We start from the raw sequence: 23,161 nt of genomic DNA, 5'->3' as shown, positions 1-23,161 counted from the left end.
GGACCTTTTCTCGACCAAACGAAATACCAGTTGCAGGATGACGGACAGGCTGTGTGTGTCTTGGATACAAAATAGGGAGTTCTAGGGATAAGGATTTACACACAATGATTTGCTACAAAAAGTTATTACTCGTTCACATAAAAAGAGAACGTCACAGTAAATGTTAGAGAACTGGAGTTTAATAAAACAAGAGTGGAAACAGAAAAACATCACAGCAACATCTGCATTGTATACAAAGGAGAAAACAGAAATATTACTGAAACGCATGTCTGCAGCTGCCCCATATCCCTTCAGTGCTGAAGGGGTTAAAAAAAAACACAGCCGTTTTTACAAAGCATCCGCTTTTTTTTTATAGTGTGTTTCAAGAAGCTAACAAGTCTTGAATGCACAATATACTTAAAACAACAACAAAAGGAAACCCTATCAGCAAGTCAATTTCACTCTGCATTATATAATCCCACCCCCCGCCCCCCCACCCTCCCATTTTGTAGGAAAATAGTCCATCGTGGCAAAATGTTACTCGATTAAAATTGAAAAAAAAAAAGTATAATTTTCACATCTGCATCTGTTTAAATCACAGAATTTAAGGAAAAGGAAATGCCGAAGACAGCGTGGAGAAAAACACGGCTTGGTTTGTAAAACCCAATGGGAACGGCAGCTACAGGACGAGTTAGCAAGCCTTATGTGCGGGTCTGAAGGCTACTTTTATGATGTTCGGGAGGTAATAGCAGCGGTGTTCCCTCCCGTGATCCAGTCTGAATGATATAATAAAAAGGACTGAACACATTTAATTAAGCTGCTATCTCTCACTTGGGCAGAGTGTGTGGGTGTATATATGTGTGTGTGTGTGTGTGTCTGGGGTGGGTGTATATATATATATATGTGTGTGTGTGTGTGTGTGTGTCTGGGGTGGGTGTGCGGAATGGGACACTGGGTCATGGCGAGAATCCCCGCCGGCATTTAGCCGCAGGGGGGACCCTCCGCCAACAAGTGTTAGGGTAGGGCGTTAACTTTAGGGATTTTAGCGGTTGAGGTAAGGAGTTAAGGTTTAGGGTAGGGGATAGCATTAGCAGGAATTTAAGGTAAGGGCCAAGGTTTGTGACTTACCTTTGCGGTGAAGCGACCGGCAGCGGAGTGTCCTGGCGGCGAGGTGAGCAGAGGCTAAACGCCGGCAGTCATTTGGTCGCGGCGAAACAGCCTCAACCAAAATGTCCTACACCGGAGGGGGTGGTGGGTGTGTAAAAGGTCATATGAAGGCCAAATATACGCACAATAGGGAAATGCAAGGTTTAACGGGATCTGCTGTGAGTAATCTTTTCCCCAAGGGCATTACATTTTGATTGGGGGGGGTTGAGGGGGAATTTGTAAAAATCGCATTCCCCCAATGACGCATCATAGGAATGCGGTTATCTGCATGGCTGCCATGTTTGATTTTTGAGGAGTACAGCGAACATGTCAATCCGGTTTTCTCCACAGATCAAGGACTTGGGACGCTCACAAGAAAAAGATGAAATGAAGGTAATTTATATAAAAATACCAATCTTTCGGGCTGCTGCTTTAACCCTATGTGCAGTGTGTTGCAGGAAGGACGTTATCAATGGAGATTAATGACTTTGTTCCTTCAGCAAAGAGTAAAAAAAAAAAAAAAAACATTCCCAGAACAGACTGCCCCTAAATTGCCGAGTCTACCTCAATATGAGGGAAATGAGGACGCCTACAGCCTGTGCAATTAAAACAAAGAGAAAACCAGGAGATGAACTGAAAGAAAGTGTGTGCGCGCTAATCCCAACGCTATACATTACACCGGGAGATACTGCAGTCCCCGAACTGTGTACGGAGCTGCCCTGCGACCAGCCTCAGAGACGGATAAGGACACAAAGGCATCGGGGGGGTTTCTTTCGCATTTTCCCGTCTCCCAGGTTCCGCCGCCGCGAGCCCCCTTCACTTATTGAGGAGCATCCTGGCAAAGTCTGCGTTGGACATCTTCCTGGGCTCCGCTTCCGAAATGGAGGACGACGCGGGGGTCCCGTTTTCGGTGCTGGCGGTGGGCGCGCTCTGACGGTGCAGTGACCGGGGTAGCAATGCCAGCTGGGTTCTTCCTTTACCCCGTCTGTAAGCAAAAAAGTTTTCAGAAAGCCCAATACAACATTCAAAAGAGCAGCATTTATCTTCAGGGGAAACATGCGGCACTGTATAATGGGGAGAAGTATCGACGTGCACTTAAGGCTGCGTCCATAGTCCGTGAGACGCAAACAAAAGGCCGTACCTCAGTGAGGACGGCCATAGAGAGAGCGCGATTTCCGGGCAGCCAAAATCGTTTGATTTTGCTTTGCGACAGCCGGATCACGTGAGTGGTTCAGCCAATGAGGGCGAACCACTCACATGACGTCATAGGGACGCCTCCGACACGTCTCCCCATCCCACGGATCGCCTCTGCAGCAGGCGCAACGCTATGCGCTCCGTCGCACGCGCCTGCACTATGGCCTGGGCCCAAGAGTCTTAAATAACTAATTAGCATACGTTTCTAAACACATTTTATACATTGACATATTTGTATATACACACGCGCACACTTTTATACACAAACATGTGCATGTGCAAAATTATATACACACAGTCTGAATAGAAGACCCCCTACAGTGGATCTACAAGACCCTCAGACACTAAGGCCCTCATACTATAAACTGATAGGCCCTTGTTCAATAAAACTGCAATAGTGCAAAGACCACAAAATGTAAAACAATTCAGTCGGGCTCCAGCCTGTGAGGAGCAAAACCTGAAGCTTTCTGCTCAGCAAAGACAGGGCCAAGCCAGTACCATGAATGCAGCTGGACAAGCCGCCTCGGACAGAAAGGTTTGCTCTACTTGCACTATGTGATAATAGGGCGCACACAAACAGAACAAGGCACTCGCAGATTCATTTGCTGCATTAATCTCTCTCTGTAAATGTGATGGACTTCTCACGTCTGCCACCAGGCTAAGTTCTTTCAAACGGTTAGATCACAGTGATGCATCACCGGAGACTCTCTCACGTCTATAATATATATTATCTCTTACTGTGCATGCAATGTCTTGTATATAATGTATACCCTGCTCACTTAATGTAACTATGTATTTGTAACCATGTATTTGTCATTATAACTCTGTGCCCAGGACATACTTGGAAACGAGAGGTAAACTCTCAATGCATTACTTCCTGGTAAAATATTTCATAAATAAACAATGATCTTGTGTTCTCAAAACTAAGCTTTACTTTTAGGGGTGAGGAACCTCAAAGGAAAATGGCAGACAGGAGATGTTCTGCTACTCCCAAAAGAGCAAAGCGAGCAGATACTGCGCACATCCCTCTATACGGACAACTTCCCTACACTCCAAGCTACGTAACCACCGCAATTCAAGTAATGAACCATTCCTCATCAAGTCTATTCAAGCGTCATAAAGCCTGCTATACAATACCAAGAACCCTCTCATTTGTTATAGTAAGTGGGAGTTACAAGGGGTCATGGTCAGTACATGTCTAGTATCAGCTAATGGAGCTACCCATGTGTTTCATTAAAGAGGTGTGTTTTAAGACGGGCTTTAAAAGTGGACAGACATGGTGCCAGTCGGATATTGAGGAGAAGTGGGGATCCGGAGGTGTGAGAACGTTTTAGGCGGGAGAGGGCTTTAGATACAAAAAGGGGTAGACAAGGTGACACCTCGACACCATGCCTCAATATATGTACTGGGGTGAGCTTGCAAAATGGCGGATTCTTCGTGAAACAAAGATATGTAAAACCTCAAGAGATGGCCCTGTGAGACTTAACACACGTTGGAAATAACCAACACCCAGACCCGTATTGCATCATGGTGAACCCCAGTGCATCACACTGCAATCCATAGTCAACGCCCATTGACTTCAGTGGCAGTTAACGACAGCTCGCGATGTGATAACCCGAACGGCACCTTGGTGAATCCCCTTCGTAAAAAGGTCATGACTCACGCTCCGTAGGTTTGCCGCTGGACCATGGACACGGCTGGCCGGGACATCTCCGGGACCTCTTGCTGCTTCCTTCTCGGGGGGTTGCTGATCGCCACCTTGATCACGTGCTCCTTGATTGTCGCGCCGTCCAACTTAAGTACAGCTTGAGATGCCTGCGCCTCATTTTCATACTCCACGTAGGCCAGCCCCTACAACAAAGGCGGGGCTATAAGGTCTGGGGCCCAAACTTTCGCCTCCGCTTTAAGCACATCAATGCTTTCCCAATACTCGCTTTAAATGGGTAACTCTACTCCCTTCTCGTCTCACACACAATGGATTCCTGGTCCTACATATTTATGGTATCCATTTCCCAAGTGCTTTTTCATTTCTACTGTATTGCCCTCCTTCACCCCTGCTGGGAAACTGTTCTCTGCATTCACTACCCTTTCAGCAAGGAAGTATTTCCTTGAACCGCTTACCCTACAGCTTCATAGCAAGACCCTGCTCAAGCCTTCCTTTTTCTCTAAAAAAAAAACCCTGATTCCCTCTACATATATAAAAGGTTTCCAACATATCTTCCCTTCTCCAGAGAATTAAAGTTGATAGCAAATGATCAGTCCCAGAAAGGCCTACAACGTTCTTCAGAATATGGCTCCTGGTTCCAACCTTCCCCACCCACATGCATCCATCCCGTACATCACCAACACACCAACTAACCTTTGGCTTCCCAGAGCGGTTTGTCACCAGTCGGAGTTCCTTTATAGACCCGTGTTCTTTAAAAAGCTCCGTCAGCTCTTCCTTGGTGCTGGAATAGGGCAATCCGGAGATGAATAGCTTGTGCTTCTCCAGCGCGGTGCTGTATTTAAACACCTGAGTAAATCGGATACACAATCAGGTTAGAAGGTGCTGCCAGTAGGATGCAAGTGCAACGACCTGTGTGCCATGGCGTGGCTGACATCTACAGTGCCCTTCTGATGTGCCAGGGATGTCATGAGCCCGCTCTTGTTTCCTAGGGGCAGACCGAGCTAACCGCTTCAAAAAAAACAACCCCCTCTCCACAATCCGGACTCCAGCAATGTCACGTGATCTCTCCAGGAGTGGTTACGAGACGCAGAAGTTTTGGTGGGCCGGAGACACACTGGTGCGTCGGACACCCGGCATTGTGGGATGGCAGGGAGAAGGAGCGGCTCAGTGAGTAGACACTGACTGTAAACAATGACCCGGTTCAATTCCCGGTATCGGCTCCTTGTGATCTTGGGCAAGGTCACTTAATCTCCCTGTGCCTCAGGCACCAAAAACATAGATTGTAAGCTCCACGGGGCAAGGACGGTGTCTGTAACATTCCTACCGCGCGCTGTACTGTAATTGTGACGCGCTTTGAGTGCCATTGGGAGAAAAGCGCTATATGAAATAAAGTGATGATTGTAAAGATGAGGGATTTTACCAATGAGAGAGTGATTTTACCAATGAGAGAGTGATTTTACCAAGATCACAGAAGCAAAGCGGAGTTCTAACAGTCCTATCGGTGGTCCTGGAGTAGTGCTGGAGTGGGTTATTCCCGGCTGGAATACCTTGTAATGGATTAAGAAGAGCGTTCTTCAGAAGTGTAACGTCTGTGTAACTACATCTGAAGAGGAAACTTACGTACAAACGCCACCTGTCAAAGGCTTCCATGTCGGTCCGGTCATAAGGAGGTGGGGTACTTATCTTGGACCTCCCACTTCAAAGGCCAGCAAGCAACATACCCCATATTACCGTAAAGCAGCAGTGTGCAATGATCTCCATTTGTTCGCCCTTTCCAGCGCGGTTTCTATTTTTTTAAATCATATTATGATCAAAAGATGCAACCAAACGACTCCTTTGTCACACAGACTTCGGTTCTAACTGTAAACATGTCACTAGTATATATTAGCCCAGTTTGGTAGGAGCGCTGGATCTGTTCTTTTGCGGTTTATATTTTGCTTATTCCATACTTTATTCAGGAGGCCATAAATACTGGGAATGATAATTGCCCAGGTGGATAAAATGGAGCTCTCTCCAAATCCCAGTGTAGTTTAAACATTACCATAGTAACTTCAGATGCTAGAGATTGTTCTACTATTTATTTATTTAAAAAGCAGGACATGCTCAGGGGACAAGATCCAACTTTATAGGAGTTAAGCTTACATGGGCTTCAGATGGGAGATTGCTACTTTGTTTCCAAAGTGACCATGTGTTGCAGTCCCCACTAGTAGACGCTTCAGCAGTTGTCCACGTGGCGTATTTATCCTGGATACGGAAGAGCCTTCTACAGCGTAAGCCTTCTAATTTACATGGCGTTAAACCACCAATATAATTCTAGCATAGAGTTTTAACACAGCTTGGAAACGATACTACCCCATACACATCCTACTTATACAATACAGACTTGGGAATGGGCTTCTGTAATAGTATGGGTACAAGTAGAGGAGAGAGTTGGGTGGCTCATGGGAAGAAGCCTGGAAACCTACCTTAAAATCTGGGTTCTTGTTCTTGTCCACACAAGGAGACACAAACATGGGCCTCCCCTTGACCTCCTGCCTGTCCAGTTTCAGTGCGGCCAGCGTGCTCTTCTCGTCCGTGAACTCCACGTAGCAGTAGCCTCGGAACACCCCCTTGTTGCTGTAGATGACCCGGACCTGAGAGATGTCCCCGCAGCTGGAGAACACGCCTCGTAGATGCTTCTCAGGGTCGGACATGCTGAACGTCAGGTTGCTGACGAAGACCGTGATGTTGTCTTTGTTCCGGTCGTGGGACACTTTGGGCTGCTCCGTCACGGCAGAGGGCTTCTGCTTGGCCCGAGTCTCTGCCTTGGAAGGGGCCCGCCTTCCAAACAGGCCCATTTCTGTTTCCATGTCTTCAGTCTCATTGTCTTCAAACTTATCACCTCCCCCTCTGTGCTTCTTACTTGGCTGCTCTGCTGAAGGGAAATATATAGAGGTGTGTCTGTATGCAGTATATCAATAGCAATTTATAGACATGATTATCTATCGAGACAGAGACACAAAGAGACACACAAAACAAACCTCTAGAAAATATTTTATACCTAGTATCTACAGTGTGTGTGTGTATGTATGTCTCTCTCTCTTATACACACATACACATATACATATATACAGTGTTCGACAAACCTATACATTTGCACGCCCCGGGCGAGAGGATTTAACATCGTGGTGAGCTCCTATTGGCCCAAGCAGCACACGTTTGGTACTAGGTGGCGATTAGATTTTTTTTGTTCGGCAAGTAGATTTTTTGGTGATTTGTCGACCACTGTGTGTGTATGTATGTATGTATGTATGTATGTATGTATGTATGTATGTATATATATATATATATATATATATATATATATATATATATATATATATATATCTCTAACAATGTTGTTTACTACCGTTTAAAGCAGCTGACACAGTTAATGCCAGCACCGAATGCTCTTTAACCGTACAGCACCACATCACATACACGGTTACACAGTCAGTCACATTAAGGCCGCACCTATAGTGCCGGCGACAGGACGCGTGACGTCACCGCAAGCAAAAGTTGTATTTCGCTTAGCGGCGGCGGCGCGGGCGACCAGGCTCCTGATTGGTTCAGGGGCTGTCACGAGGCGGCAGCCCCTGAAAAATCAAATAATTACGACTACCAAAAATCGCGTCGCCACGTCGCGCTTACTATAAGCGAACGCGGCGGCGACAATGCTTTTGTTTTCGGGCGACGTTGCGTCGCCGGCACTATAAACGCGGCCTAATGCTGTGGAACACAGAACTGATGCTCCGAGATCGTAAACCCCAGTGCTTTTTTGCTGGTACGGCTGCTACACCCATGTCTATAACTATCTATATCTGTAGCTGCTTTAACTTCTGGAAGACCAACAAAAACGGTTGACACAGCCCTGGGCTAGTTTTTTTGATGTCCTTATTATAAAAAAAAAATAATAATAAAAAAAAAAAAGAAGAGGTTTATGCAGAAGTGTAATTGGGATTACGTTATCTAACCGTCAGCAAATGCTAGTCCCTGAAACTGGTTGCAAGCTTTCCTGGGTTAGGAATCATCGGAACACACACCTGCCTCCTCACCCCACTCTTCGTCTTCATCCTCCTCTTCCTCTGCTTTGCGCTTCTCTCCGGGTTTTGCCTTCTTGGATTTCTTTGTGGACTTCTTGTCTGCCCGGGACTTCTTCCTCTGCTCCGCTCGCTCGTCTTCCTGCTTGGTGAGTACGGCTTCCTTCTCGGCGGCCTGGGGGGGTCAAGCGGAGTGTTAGAGCGGGGTCTGGCAGGGGAGGTGACGAGCCCCGGCCAACACACATCCCAGCCTTGCAGTAGCCGTTCTGCGGTGAGGCCTAAGTAAGCTTCTTACAATATGGGGTAGGAAGTTAGTCCTCCTACAATCGGACACTAGAACATTGCCCCTGCATTTCGGAGACTTCAATGCAAGAATCTACATTTGTATTGACCGGAGCACAAATAATCACTTATCTTCAGGAGGGTCAAATTCGGAGGAGGGTTCAGGAAGTGGGATACGTCACCATAATACAGTAACCTAATTGTTACGGCCTACTGGGGACAGCATAAAAATCTTACATGGCGGCAGCAGGACCAGACTTCTTAAATGAGGACTATAACAAGGTAAAGGTATTTTGTGTGTCTCTCTCTTTCTCACCCCCACCCACCGGAGCAAAAAAAAAGAAGCAAAATGCCACATGGGGGCACATATGTCCGTATCGGACCTCTCGTAGAGGTAGAGCGCGGCAGGGAGAGCGCGGCAGGGGTGTGTAAGCAATACACCTATATACAAGAAGTACAAGGGATGCCCGACCTTTGCTCTCTGCTCATTGACACGGCACAGTCTGTTTTCGGTCTTCTGAACAGCTGCATCCCACTCTTCCAAAGAGCCTGAGAAACGGGGAGTGATTACATCACCGTGTGAGGGGGTGGGAGGCAAATATCTCTACAGGACAGGGATCAGCGTCCACATGTTCATCTCAAACTCTCACCTTCTAACCTTTCCAGAGTGAGCAGCACCTCACACACGTGCTCAGGATAGTCTGTTGTACACTGGACGGCCCGGTGCAAAGCCTTACGACAGTGCTGGGCATCGCCATGCGACCTAGAGGGGGTGGAGGGGGAGATTTCATTCCAGTCGCCATTTATTTGTAATGCGCAGAACAAGGGATGGAATGTGATGCAAATGACATGTCAAATTAAACACACTGGTGCAATCGGCCGGAGCAACGTCCTGTGTGGCACTGAAGAAGCAGCTTTGGGAATTCCCTTTGCAGCAACACAGGCTGCTCCTGTTCAATTTAAAGCAGCAGAACCTCCCCCTGAATCCTAAATGAGGTTTAACTCCTACATAATGTTAGTAGCATGTCCCCTGAGCATGTCACTGCACTGGGGAGAGCTCCATTTTAACCTCCCAGACACTCACTATTTCAAACGCTTCTATCTCCTGAACGGAGCATCCGATTTTAAGAATAAAACCAGCATTGGAAAGTGCAAGGTGATATCTCCACGTGCCACCATGCAAATGGTGATCACCGCCGACTGCGGCTCCAATGTTGCGCACACGGATTAGCCTTACCGTTCCAGGTTGTAGTATTCCAGCCACATGTTGGCAAATTTGGAATTGCCTTTCGTCATAATGCTGTCCCACAGCTCCCGCGCCTTCTGCATGTTGTTACAGTGCCTTGCCTGCGAAAGGAGCAGGTGTTCGGGTAATGTGACGCAGCAGCAGACAGGACACATTTTTACATGTATGTCTTGATCCCATCTGTATTATTATATCCCTTGTATTTTAATGTTTGTAAAGCCGGTGGAGACTACAACATACATAATATCCAAGATGCCTCACCTCTATCCTGGCCCAGTTTTGCATTATGCTGCAGGAGGAGTCCCCGCTTTCACTGAAACCTGTTAGGGAGCAGTAATGAGAAACAGTTAGATCACAGCGATGCATCACCGGAGACTCTCACAGCCGCCACCAGGCTACGTTCTTTCAGAACTAAAGCGGTCTCACATTTTAATCTGGTCTGCAACTGTTACATACGCCTATAACATGTTTTATCTCTAACTGTGCATGCAATGTCTTGTATATAATGTATAACCCTGCTCACTTAATGTAACTATGTGTTTGTAACCATGTATCTGTCATCATAACTCTGTGCCCAGGACATACTAGAAAACGAGACGTAACTCTCAATGTATTACTTCCTGGTAAAACATGATATAAATAAATACAATTGGGGATCCCTTTGTCCCTGCACTACTCACAAAGACAAAGTGGGTAGAGCTGAAGATAGACACGGCATGGATTGGGGCAGGGGAGCACACCGGGATTTTTCTTGGGGGCGCACAGACTCTTGCATCGGCCCCGCGCTCTTCCCCCAAGGCATTGAAATTAAATGCCGGGGGAATCGCGCGAGGCCCCTGTAACTGAACTTACCGAGGTTCATATGGCTGGTGTGATGCGTCGCTATGGCAACGAGGTGACATTTGACGCCCGTCGCCATGGCAACACGGCGTCAAATGCCGCTGCGGGAGTCACGTGATTTCACATGACCCCCGTGTCATTTAACGCCGACCTAAGAGGTAAGGGGGCGCGAGCAGTGAAGGGGCGCGACTCCTTGAAACCTTTGTGCACCCCTGGAATGGGGTATCAAAATAAAACAGGCAGGAACTATGCCCCCAGTCTGCCACCATTTACCACTTACGTTCTTCAACTTCTTGTTTAAGGTAGTCGAGAGCGCGGACAAACGCGGACCTCAGCTCTTCCAGCTCTTTGCTGGAGTCTGGAAAAGAACAGGAGGGAAAAGAATGAAACTTTGCGGTGTCTTCGGTTCAATAGTAGAAAGGCAGCAGGCACTGGTGAATTGAAAGGGGGGGGGGGGGGGGGAGTGTCTTTATTCAAGTTACATATACCTCCTACGCGTTTCAGTCCCGAAACGCGTAGGGGGAACATGCAACTTCAACAGAGACACTTTTCTTCAATTTACCGGTGCCGCTGCCTTTCTACTATTGAATCTGTTCCAAAAGGGGATAGACGGCAGGATTAGACCCCCGACAGCATATCGTGCACGTCCCTTACCCATTCCGGTACAGTACTGGGAGTGCATGCGCTTACAAAATCGCTTTTCTTGGGTTTGGCTTTCCCCCGGCTCTATCAGAACTAGCTAGAGTTGGGTTATAGAATCAAGGAGAGGCTTCCACTTTGCCGGACATTCATCAACTTCTAATACAGATTTATCACACCACTATCCCAAGTTGACATCCCTTCAAGTCAATGGCGGTTAACGCGGGACCATGGTGCAATAGCCCATCGGAGGTTAGTGTATCGTTTGCATCCCACCCCCTCTCCTCCCACCGATTGCGGCTTTGAAAGCACGGACATGAAACCCTTGCTGGATGTAGGCAAAACACGAGATTACAATCCTTCAACGGTCTCTTCTTCATTAGAGTCCATACTAACGCCGGGATTCATCACGCCGTGCTCCGGCGGTACCCGTCATTCAAGTCAACAGCAGTTCGGGGGGCGATAACCCAGGATCGCGGCTTGATAAATCCCGGGCTAAAACCTTATGTACGAGATCCAACGTATAAACTTATTTTGGTCCATTGCAAGTCCACTACATTTTCTCCAGGGTCAGCGCCCTATTAATAACGGGAAGTGTAGGTTTTTGACATACAGATATTTCCGTCACTAGAAACTATGTTAAAACTAGTTAAGCCTTCAGAAATTCATTCACCTTTCTTGAAGTCCACTCGTCTCCTTAGGTAATCAAGGTAGGACTGCCAAATGTCCACGTAATCTGTGGCTTGGATGAAGCCGGCATTCAGTGCCTTCTCAAAATTTTCTAGGACGACAGAAGAACAAAGGCACTTTTAGTTATATTATGATGTATGTCTTCGATATGGCTGGTGGGAACGATTGTTTGATAAGATATTAACAACAGGCCTCAGTGGGACTTGTGTCCTCGGAGAGTGAGGATTTACCGGTCACGATGCTGTGATCCACTCCATGCCTCTCCATGGCCAGAAGATACCTCTTCCACAGGCCCACTGTCCATGGGCAGTTCCTAGCAGCCCGGTCATGTGCCGACAGCACCATCTCTTTCACTTTCAGCCGCCGGTCCTGGAGAAGTAGAACATTAATATGGCCCAAGGCAGGGACATAGAGCTTCAGTCAGAGCTGCTTGCTACATTAGGCAGGTCTATTCCACCAGGACACGCATATAAGTAACCTGCTGAAGAGCGTGTCCGCTGTGTATTCTTCAGGCTTCGCCGCTGTATAGAAGCCCCCACAACTATCCCTTGGATTCCCAAAAGGTATCCTTTGTGATTAACCTCTGAAGGAAATATAGATGTTATAGATATAGTGTGTGTGAGTGTAATAATGTGTGTGAGTGTAATAATAATGTGTGTGTGTGTGTGTGTAATAATGTGTGTGAATGTGTAATAATGTGTGTGTGTGAGTGTAATAATGTGTGTGAGTGTAATAATGTGTGTGTGTGTGTGTGTGTGTGTGTGTGTAATAATGTGTGTGATTGTGTAATAATGTGTGTGTGTGTGTGTGTGTGTGTGTGTGTGTGTGTGTGTGTGTGTGTGTGTGTGTGTGTGTGTGTGTGTGTGTGTGTGTGTGTGTGTAATAATGTGTGTGATTGTGTAATAATGTGTGTGTGTGTGAGTGTAATAATGTGTGTGAGTGTAATAATAATGTGTGTGTGTGTAATAATGTGTGTGTGTATGTGTGTGTGTATGTGTGTGTAAGTAAAAGTTATATTTGTATAATTGCAACCCCCCTCCCCACCCCATACCGCAGGCAGCTCCGTGGTTAAAGCAATGGCAAAACATATTAAACATTTTGGCGACGCAACCATTTGGTGCCATAGGGTCCCGCACTTAAGATCAAGGGTTATAATTGAGAGATCACACACACACACACACACAAATGTTTTATAAAAGGTTTACAGATGTGTATCACATTATTTGCCGTGAAAAAGTGCCGGTAACATGTCCGACACGTGCTCACTGCATTTGCCTGACATTTAAAGGACACGCGTACAATATTTGTCACTCAGGAAGTCAGACTCCCTCAAGCAGGTAAAAATCAAATAAAGAAATGATTCGTCTATTTAAAGCTGCAGTTCAAGCAATATCCTACGTGTGTTTTTTTAGGAAATAAATCAGTTCTGTACTATGAGAAAATACTGAAAGAACGGTTTAAAAAAAAAAAAATACATGCGAAAGACATTTTTTATGTATTCTAATGTAACAAACATTCTGAGACTGGCTCTGGCTCTTGAGCCCTGCCCTCTCTCTAGCAGGGCACCAATTGTATCTAGTGCCTGCCTGGTCACATGATCTTCCACACACAACTTTGCATATTGGGTAATCTTCTGCAACCCTAACAGTGATTATAAAGAACCCCCGAGCCGAACCTTCAGTGATCGATTACAGGAGAAAGGATTGATCGGCAACGTAGCTAATCACTTGTCAGTGTGCAGATTGTATTGATGCACATATTAAATGGAATTTTTATTTTTTATTTTTTTTTAAACGGCAGCTTTAAATAACCCAAACTGTCTCCCTGTCTCCTAAATGTGTTGTATTAGCCCCTGCTGCGTTCCTGGCTGAATAACAAGAGTCCCCCTCTGCACATCTGCTGCTGACACTAACCAGATACTCAGTGTATCGAGCCCACAGGTCTGGCACCAGGCAGTTTTCAGCCAGGGCGCGTTCAAAGATGAGCTGGATGCGAGCCGGGTCTCCTGCCTTCATCTCGAAGTCTATGTATGCCTGGTATTCCGAAAGCTTCGGGGTTTCCGCAACCAGCTGGGGAGCAGATAGGAGGCGCAGGTTAAGGGAGCTGTCATTTACATGGCCAGGGAGACAGAATGGCCTGGTGGTCCGAATAGGAGAAGCTGGTTCGGATATAAACATCTTGTGACTTTGGGCATGGTCATCTTATTTCCATTATGCTTAAGACCACGAAAATTAGATGGCAAACTTTAGAACAAAGCTCCCCCGGGACTGGGAGCCCTCTGGTTCTGCCACCACCCGACTCCTGGGAAGAGTGAAGGGGTTAACTTGGGGCCACCACATCACCAACACCATTACACATCAATTGGCTTGCTGGCTCATAAAGCTGCCATAATATCCTCCCAAGACAAATGTTTCCCTCGCAGGAGATGGATATTTAAAATAAAAAGCGACAGAATCACAAGCATCGTGGATTGCTGCGTTAAGACGTTTAAAGGAGCAGTTACTCCTACTTTTTTAATTTTGGAACAGGGTGGGAACTGGTGGTCTTCCGTGAGCTAAAACGCCACTATTTTCATCTCCAGGACCCCCACCCGGTTTCCGAGACACTTACAAATGAAGTTACCAGGGTTTAAACCTCCTCTCAGCGGAAACATAGCTGCCAAATCTCGGGCCAATAGGAAGCTGCAACATCACTACTGGACGGCCATTTAAATCCCTTTTCAAAACCAGGAAGTAATAGCAGCAGGTATCTCGGGAACCTGGGGGTTTCTGAAGCTGAACATAGTTTGGTTCAGGCCTGGAGGTTAGTTAGGGTGGATTGCGCCTTTAACACGATATGAACTTACCAGCGCCTCTTCGTAAGGCTTGCATTTCTCCATCTGCTGCAGGGCTTTCCTATAGGCCTGCGTGACAGCCTCCGGGATGGGATCTTCCGACCACTCGCCATACTCCGCATACGTACTATCCATGTCTACGACGAAACACAGAATAAAAATCGGCGATAAACCCCCAGAGGAGAAAAACAATTGTTTATACGTTCTGACCATTTGGTTATTCTCTTTAATGACTTCTTGGAAATTGCTGAAAGCTGCGTGTTGAGAACCCCTCTGCCAGGAACAGATTAGCCAATAATGTGCGGCAACATTATTACTTCCCAAGGCTGCGCTTATAATCCTTGCTACGGCGACACAACGTTATCCGTCACCACTGTAGCAGCGATTGTTCCTTATAGTGTTAGAGACAAGAGACGGCGACCGGGGGCGTGAGCGGTTCGCCCTCATTGGCTGAACCGATCACGTGGCCGCTGACGTCACGCAGCGGTTGCTGAAAAATCAATTTTCATTGACTTCCAGCGATCTCAACCAAGTCGTCGCTCTGTCGCGTCGCTCCTGCTATAGGCGCACGCGACGGATTCAATACACTTGTGACGCGACGTCTCGTCGCCGGGACTAAGCACGGCCTAAGAGCGGACGGTAGTGGAGATTTATACTCCTCAAAAAAAGCAGACTCTTCCTGAAAAGCTAGAGCATTAGTCCGCGCTTATAGTCCAGGCGCCGGTGTCGTGACAAAACAAATGTATTGAATCAGTCGCGTGCGCCTGTAGGAGCGACGCGACGGCTTGGTCGCGATCGCTGGAAGTCAATGAAAATTGATTTTTCAGCGACCGCAGCGTGACGTCAGCAGCCACATGATCGGTTCAGCCAATGAGGGCGAACCGCTCACGGCCACGCCCCCCGGTCGCCATCTCGTCTCTAACACTATAAGCACGTCACGATGTCGCCAGGACTATAAGCGCGGCCTAAGTTGTCAGCGCTACAGAGGAATATACATTAAATTGGCAGGCCAGTTATTCTGTTTTGATACATTACTACTGATTAGCAGAAAGTCACTCACTCTCCCGAGGTTGGGAAAGTGCTCTTACCTAGGAGTGGGACACCAAGCTGGCGTTTGAAGAGCGTGTGGATCCGCTCCAGCTGTGCATTCAGCATCTGCTGCTGCTCGGCGGAAGGGATGCTCCCGGGCATTGGCTAAGTAGGCAATGAAATAACAGGGATTAAAAACCCCAACTGGGACAAGAGAGTATGAATCAATACCTAGCTACACTCAGAGACAACCTTCAATGCAGCTGGTACTTCTCTGCAGTTAACGTCTATGTAGCTGTACAGCTGCCAATAAACATGCTGATATAAAACGCAACATTATCCTTGTCTGAGCAATTTAAGCCTATTTCAACACGAAGACCAACGCTCATGCCTCCTTATTTCCACCAATCACATCGGCATTACTTATTTCGGCCTCAAGTTGATTGGATGCTAGAAAATTAAACTGATAATTTCTCCTAGTCCTTCCATGGCGGTACAACACATGAGGCTGGTAGGCGCCATAACGCGGTCATGTCCTGCCATGGGAGGACTAGGAGGAAACTATATTTGAGCTATTATACAGTTGTGATTATCTTTTGTAATTGGCCCCAAATGTGTAAGCAGCAAGTTGTTCATTTACCTGTATGGTTCCCAATATGGCATTTTCAAACTCCCGGTAAGCATCCCACACCGTTGATCCTTTGGTCATATGGAGTCCAACGGCGGTCAGCGCCCTTTCAAAAATCGAGCGGACCTTCGCAATGCCCCCTTCTTCCCCCATGCCGCCCATAGAATACTGGGCATATTCCAGCCAAATTTCTGGACCTTAAAGAAACCAAATAGCTCTGTGAAGATTTGACTTCTAGTTTGATTTGTCGCTTACGATTTATTGCTGGAATTCCTGAAGTTTGGGCAGAAACCGCTCCCAATGGTATTTCCGAGGTACACAAAAAAAACAACCACATTTAACCATATTTTGTGTGGTTAAATATTCCGTAAGGTTATCAAAAGGATAATAAACGTGATCCAACTTTTTATTTATTTTCAACCCAAATCGTTTTTTCTTCTGCACAATTATTGATTGTGAAATGCAGCAAGTCTTTCCCATTTCAGAGAAATATTGAACACTTTTATAAAGCAGCTTTTTTCCCCTTAATTTTGTTTGTTTGTTTATTACCTAACGGAAGCAGGGACCTGGGAACCTCGCCAGTTCTAGAGATATTTGTCATTTTTTCTGTGCCGTTTTTGACAAACAAATAAAAATGTATAAAAAAATATGCTACCAATATGGTCACAGACTACAAACATGGTGCTCCCCCTTCTCACGTTCCTGCACTGGGGGGGGGGGGGAGATACCTAGAAGCTGAGGGACCACCAATCAGATTTGGGAACACCCCGTTCATGTTAGAAAAAAATATAGTTTGTATCTTTTTATTATCGTTTGCGACACACACCTTTTAAAATGGCTTTTTTTTTACCACCATATAGGTTGCTAAGTGTAATTTCACCTTTAATAGAAAGTTAAAAAATAAATATTTGGAAACTAAACATTTTATAGCTTATCTAGGGCAGGCGTGCGCAAACTATTTGAGCTGCTCCCCCCCGAGTCTCGCGCCCCCCTTACCTCTTTTGCCGGGGACTTGTGACGCCACGTCACCATGGCAACAGGCGTCAAATGACGCCGCCGGGTCACGTGACCCCCATGGCGTCATTTGACACTGCTGTGCCATGACGACGCTTCACACCGGGCCTCTGTATCCCGGTACGTGAAGTTACAGGGGCCTCACGCGATCCCCCGGCATTTCATTTAAATGCCATGGGGAAGAGCGCGGGGCCTCTGCAACCCGTGCCCCCAGAAAAATCTCGCCCCCCCCCAGTTTGCGCACCCCTTATCTAGGGCATGGTTCTTACAGGTATATATCGTCCTGATGACGTGCAGGTTTGGTAGAGCCTGTTAGATCCGTCAGACAATATTTGAGCTCTTCCTGTATGTGGTTGTACAGAAGGTTTAAGACCATGCACGTCAGTTCTCCAGCAGCCTGGCTACCAGGCACACCTAGAAGATGCACTTGTACTAAAGTTTGAGACGCGTGAGGAACCTTCATATTGGCCCTGTGAGCCCGTAGGAGTGGGCTGCAATCCATTACTGACCCTACAGGATCACACCTTGTTACCTGCACAAGTTAAACCTCAACTTACAGATGTAATCTTTCACGGCTCGCTGAAACAGCTCGTACACTTTCTCTCGATCCGAGGCCTCCTCTGCCATCTTTATCTCGTCCTTCAGCCAGTCCAGCCAGATCTCTGCAAGACACCACAATGGAAGAATTGACCGGATTTAAGAACCGTCACGAGTTACGCGGCTACCATCTGGTAATCGAACTCCTGCAGTGCCTGGTGGCCCCTACCATTACACGGCATTAGGATGCGTCTCGGAAAGATAAAATGCGCGCTTGAGATAAAGAAATGAAGGCTCCCTCGTTATGTGTAGGAGCGTGAAATCGTTACCAAGTCTTTATTCCAATTTAGGGCATAAGGTGACAAGGTTCGGAAAATATCTCAGTTCAATGAGATACGCCCAAGACCTTGTGAAGCAGTGTCATCATATAGATGTTTCTTATACACCAGTGGACACGGCGCTGGACATACAACCTTGCAGGCCCAATCTAAGTTTGATGCTAGGTGCACAGGGAGATAAAGGGACTTGCCCCGGGGCCCAAGGAGCTGCCTCTGGGTTTCAAACCCAGCGACCTTACCATTCAGCCCAGTAACATTGTATCTCAGCAAAAGTACTACAGAATATTCTAATGGCTAAACGGTTAGAACCCATCCCTACACCATCCACTCCAGATGCACTTACCTTACCCTCTAAAGCAGGGGTGCGCAAACAGGGGTGCGTGGCGGTTACAGAATCCCTGCACGCTTGGGAACGTGACATGACCCCGTGGGGTCATTTGATGCCGGAACCAAGCGTTGGGAAGGGGGGGGGGGGGAAAGGTGGGGCGAGTGTACGGGTGAGAGCAGGCAGGGGGGCGCAGGGAGCAGAGTTTGCGCACCCCTGCTCTAATGCCATAGAAACAGACTTGCAGAAAGTATGTGTAAATGAAAGGGTTTCTACGGCTTTTCCTCAACACACTACACAGATTGTCAGCTCCTTGGGACAGTGACTCCTTTCCTTCTAGCTCTATGGGTTATACATTATCAGTTAACTGGGGGTCTGATTTTCCCCCTTGTGGGTACTTCAGACATCCCTAGTATCTCAACAAGTTTCTACCCTGAATATGAGAGCATTAGTGACCTGTTTCTACTCTAACTCACTGCAGTGAACCCGGATACATTACCAACGTCATTAGTGTTAGAATTGTACATATACACATCCTATTTTGTATTTCCACATACAGTATTGTTTTGGATGTACCTGCACACTTTTGAGCCCTGATTTTGGAAGCTCATGCGTCCGTTTTTTTCCATTTCCTTCCCCAATGTCTGCTTTTATAGCTAATGCACGACCATTTTTGTGTTATATTCCAATACAGCTCTGAGAACACAGTTGGTGCTATATAAATAAAAAGAAACATTTTGCCACTTGCAGACTATGGACAAATAGCCTACATATTTAACCCCGTCACTGCCAGGCGGCCTGAACCACGATGTGTTACAGATCTTGCAGTGAACGGGGTTAACATGGCTAAGGGAGATAAGCAGGGGCAAGGTTAACGTGAGACCCTGGCGAGGTAACAAAGCTGTCACCTGCCAAACAAACACTAAACGTACCTTCAGTTAAAGGGAAGAGTTCACCCATCTTCTGCCGGGCCCGTCTCAGCTTCTCTAACTCCCCTTCGTGTCTCAGGAGTTTGATGAGGTCGAGATGACAGTTGTAGTCGAAAACGTTAATAGATAACTGCGGGGGAGAAAAAGCACAGGAAAGGGACAGGTTGTTGTAGAGCCCAGATAAGCACAATAAAACCCCACAGACAAGAGCGAGGAAAGGTGATTTCTGTAGAGCCTGACACGGATATCAGTGTATGTGTTCTGCGAATGTCTCAGGACTTGTGCTTTTAAAATGTGCCTAGCAGGACAGTAACATGCTTTTAATATCACATCTACAAGACATGCCTATATTTAACTCTATTGTTTCTTTTAAAGAATATGTGTATTCATTATCTGATTTATTATTTATTGACATTTATTTAACAACTAATGCTGCAGTAGCCTCACCACTGGTGCGTTGAATAAAGTATTTTGCATATATAAGCAGCACTTTCTACAAACACGCAGAACCAATGCACAAACAAATGTATAATATTTAATTAAATGCTGCTGGGGTTAAAACCCATCGCTGCGAGAGGCCTGCAATGCATTGCAAAGCCATATATACACAGCCCCAAATGTGTGTATGTATAAAATATAACTCCCCATCTGTCCTCGGCTTGCGTCTCCACGGAACACAGACAGAGACACACACACACACACTCCCCTCTCTCAAAGATCTGAGGCTGAGTTTCGTGGAGACGCAAGCCGAGGACAGATGGGGAGTTGGCAGCGATCGGGACGTAGGACTGAGGAGCCAGGTTTTCCCTAAACATATGTGTGCTTACAAGACACGTTTATGAGGGTCTAGTTTGGAGATTGATTGTACATTATTTTATCTTCATAAAACGTACTTCACCATAGAAGGTATACATAATATCTGATTCTAGAGCAGTGTTTTTCAACAGGGTTTCCTAGGTACCCTTGGGTTCCCTGCAATCAGGTAATTTGCAAATGGTACCAAATGCAGAAGAATTTACAATGCACCTGATCTCAGGCGCGCTATTAGAGAGGGTTGGGGTTCCTTACAATGCATCTGATCTCAGACACGCTATTAGAGAGGGTTGGGGTTCCGTACAATGCATCTGATCTCAGGCACGCTATTAGAGAGGGTTGGGGTTCCTTACAATGCATCTGATCTCAGACACGCTATTAGAGAGGGTTGGGGTTCCTTACAATGCATCTGATCTCAGGCACACTATTAGAGAGGGTTGGGGTTCCTTACAATTTCACAAAATAATTATAGGGTTCTTGAACCCAAAAAAGTTTGGTAACTAAACTTTTATAGAGCTTAGCCCTCTGGGCTATTTCTCCTCTTTTCATTATCTCCCAGCATGTTATGTAACTGTGGTTTGCGATAAAGAAAGAAGTTTATTTATTTTTATCCCTGACTTGGTGCAGGGTTTTTCTGGTTAATTCCTTCAGTGTCGGATTGGCCTGCGATCCATTGTGGAACATTCTGAGGTTAACCCCTTCAATGCGAGATGGGCCTCTGGCAGCAAAGGTGTAAGAGGGGAAATAGTAAATTAAGGGGGGTTGTAGGGGGAGGTAGTGTAAGAGGGGGAGGCAGTGTAAGAGGGGGAGGGGTGGCGGTAGTGTAAGAGGGGGAGGGGTGGCGGTAGTGTAAGAGGGGGAGGGGTGGCGGTAGTGTAAGAGGGGGAGGGGTGGCGGTAGTGTAAGAGGGGGAGGGGTGGCGGTAGTGTAAGAGGGGGAGGGGTGGCGGTAGTGTAAGAGGGGGAGGGGTGGCGGTAGTGTAAGAGGGGGAGGGGTGGCGGTAGTGTAAGAGGGGGAGGGGTGGCGGTAGTGTAAGAGGGGGAGGGGTGGCGGTAGTGTAAGAGGGGGAGGGGTGGCGGTAGTGTAAGAGGGGATGGGGTGGCGGTAGTGTAAGAGGGGGAGGGGTGGCGGTAGTGTAAGAGGGGGAGGGGTGGCGGTAGTGTAAGAGGGGGAGGGGTGGCGGTAGTGTAAGAGGGGGAGGGGTGGCGGTAGTGTAAGAGGGGGAGGGGTGGCGGTAGTGTAAGAGGGGGAGGGGTGGCGGTAGTGTAAGAGGGGGAGGGGTGGCGGTAGTGTAAGAGGGGGAGGGGTGGCGGTAGTGTAAGAGGGGGAGGGGTGGCGGTAGTGTGGGAGGGGTGGCGGTAGTGTAAGAGGGGGAGGGGTGGCGGTAGTGTAAGAGGGGGAGGGGTGGCGGTAGTGTAAGAGGGGGAGGGGTGGCGGTAGTGTAAGAGGGGGAGGGGTGGCGGTAGTGTAAGAGGGGGAGGGGTGGCGGTAGTGTAAGAGGGGGAGGGTGGCGGTAGTGTAAGAGGGGGAGGGTGGCGGTAGTGTAAGAGGGGGAGGGTGGTGGTAGAGTAAGAGGGGGAGGGGTGGTGAACTGTGGGCTCCCTGGTAAATAAGAGGCCTCCCTGGTAAATAAGAGGCCTCCCCTCCTCACCTGCTCCTCCAGCCGCTGGATCTCCGCCTCATTCTCCTTCTCGTCCTCCTCTTCCTCGGAGGACTCTCCCGTTCCCTCGGAGCCGCCTCCAGCCCCCTCTCCTTCGGACTCCATCTCCTTCTCGGCCTCCTCCTCCCCTTGGTCCCCCAGAGCCCGGCTCTCCCTCTCCTCCTTCCCGTGCTCAGCAGCCGCCATCATGCTCCTCTGTGCGTATCCACAACGTTGGGCGGGAGAGCGTCCATGGCCATGCCTGTCTCCGCCAGCTGCAGTTCCACCACACCCGGGCTCTTAATACACCATGGAACTCCGAGTGAGACAGGATAGTGTAAATACATGCATTGTATCCGTAAATAATTATTTATGTGAGAGAAATACATAACACTGAATGTGATTTTTGTTTCAGGCAAATAGAGGGCAGCGCTGGGCCTGTCGTTAAGGGTCCTTGCTAGGTGTAGGGGAGGTACAACAATGCTGCCATATTGGTTGGGGCATGAAATTGGTTTACAAACAGCGCATTAAATCTTGTTAACGCATTCACCTGAATTATTTAGCAACAATACGCTTTAGAAATGGGGCTAGCATCACATAACAACCTTCATCAGTGACTACTGTATTAATACATTTCTGTCATTTACAATTGTCAATTTCCAAACAACAACCCAGATTCATACTTATCAAAGCTCACTCACTTGGAGTCAGACTCGCTTACTGAACACGCATCTTTACCTTCATACACAATAAATGAGACTCGTCTTTTATTAAAATAATAATAATAATTAGTAATTAGGATTGTCAGACATTTGGCCTAGAATTCCAAAAAATCTCACTCAAATGATTGGATTTTGCCAGCTGCCAGATATATTAACCTATAGAGTGGCTCCTATATCATTGCATCATGGCAAAAATTTATGTTTTCTAGGTGATGGAGCGGTCGGCCCGATTTAAAGCTGCGCTTATAGTGCCGGCGACAGCGCGTCAAAACCAATCAATGCATTGCCGCCGTCGCGTGCGCTTATTGTAAGTGTGACGGCTTGGTCGCGATCACTGGAAGTCATCTCTATTTAATTTTTCCAGCGACCGCAGCCTGACGTCGGCGTCGCAGGCACTATAAGCGCAGCCTCAAATGGAAGTGGAGCCCGCTCTACTTTATGTTTACATCGGTCAGTGGGAGGGGCGAGCGTGTGATCACTCCATTCTAGCAGCTAAAAGGTTAAGGATGGCACGTGTGCAAGTGCAAAATGTGAGCTTCTTGGATTCGATTTCCAAGCCGTAAGAAGTTAGAGAACTCACTGTTCGATTCGAAATCTGAATATTCGAGCTAGGG

The 23,161-nt window shown here is 47.2% G+C and overlaps 1 protein-coding gene across 5 annotated transcripts; it reads right to left on the bottom strand.

The window, feature by feature from the left end:
- Positions 1-161: 161 nt before the first annotated feature.
- Positions 162-22,071, bottom strand: SART3 (spliceosome associated factor 3, U4/U6 recycling protein). Of its 5 annotated transcripts, none has more exons than XM_075568807.1 (19): positions 21,838-22,071; positions 19,377-19,503; positions 17,802-17,906; positions 16,243-16,427; positions 15,662-15,767; positions 14,586-14,710; positions 13,654-13,809; positions 11,971-12,109; positions 11,724-11,831; positions 10,692-10,769; positions 9,833-9,891; positions 9,563-9,672; positions 8,976-9,088; positions 8,798-8,874; positions 8,047-8,218; positions 6,451-6,899; positions 4,679-4,831; positions 3,983-4,170; positions 162-2,110 (listed from the first exon to the last, which is right to left on the bottom strand). In XM_075568807.1, exons 1-19 carry the CDS (start codon positions 22,033-22,035, stop codon positions 1,942-1,944), a joined length of 2,817 nt encoding a protein of 938 aa, XP_075424922.1. In that variant the 5' UTR covers positions 22,036-22,071; the 3' UTR covers positions 162-1,941. The 5 variants fall into 5 exon arrangements, with proteins under 5 accessions (XP_075424922.1, XP_075424923.1, XP_075424924.1 ...); XM_075568808.1 differs by having other exon boundaries at positions 6,451-6,896; XM_075568809.1 differs by having other exon boundaries at positions 8,059-8,218.
- Between the last annotated feature and the right edge of the window lie 1,090 nt (positions 22,072-23,161).

Source organism: Ascaphus truei, chromosome 13 (assembly GCF_040206685.1).
Source record: "Ascaphus truei isolate aAscTru1 chromosome 13, aAscTru1.hap1, whole genome shotgun sequence".
Taxonomy (NCBI): domain Eukaryota; kingdom Metazoa; phylum Chordata; class Amphibia; order Anura; family Ascaphidae; genus Ascaphus; species Ascaphus truei.
This window is presented reverse-complemented; position numbering and strand designations above follow the sequence as displayed.

What these genes read in the sequence shown, in the direction of transcription:
- SART3 (XM_075568807.1), bottom strand. Translation starts at nt 22,035, where the DNA reads ATGATGGCGGCTGCTGAGCACGGGAAGGAGGAGAGGGAGAGCCGGGCT. An exon ending in ACGAGTGGACTTCAAGAAAG is followed by an intron (nt 10,770 to 11,723) that starts GTGAATGAATTT and finishes GTTCTTTTCCAG; the next exon opens with ACTCCAGCAAAGAGCTGGAA. An exon ending in CACTCTGGAAAGGTTAGAAG is followed by an intron (nt 8,875 to 8,975) that starts GTGAGAGTTTGA and finishes CCCGTTTCTCAG; the next exon opens with GCTCTTTGGAAGAGTGGGAT.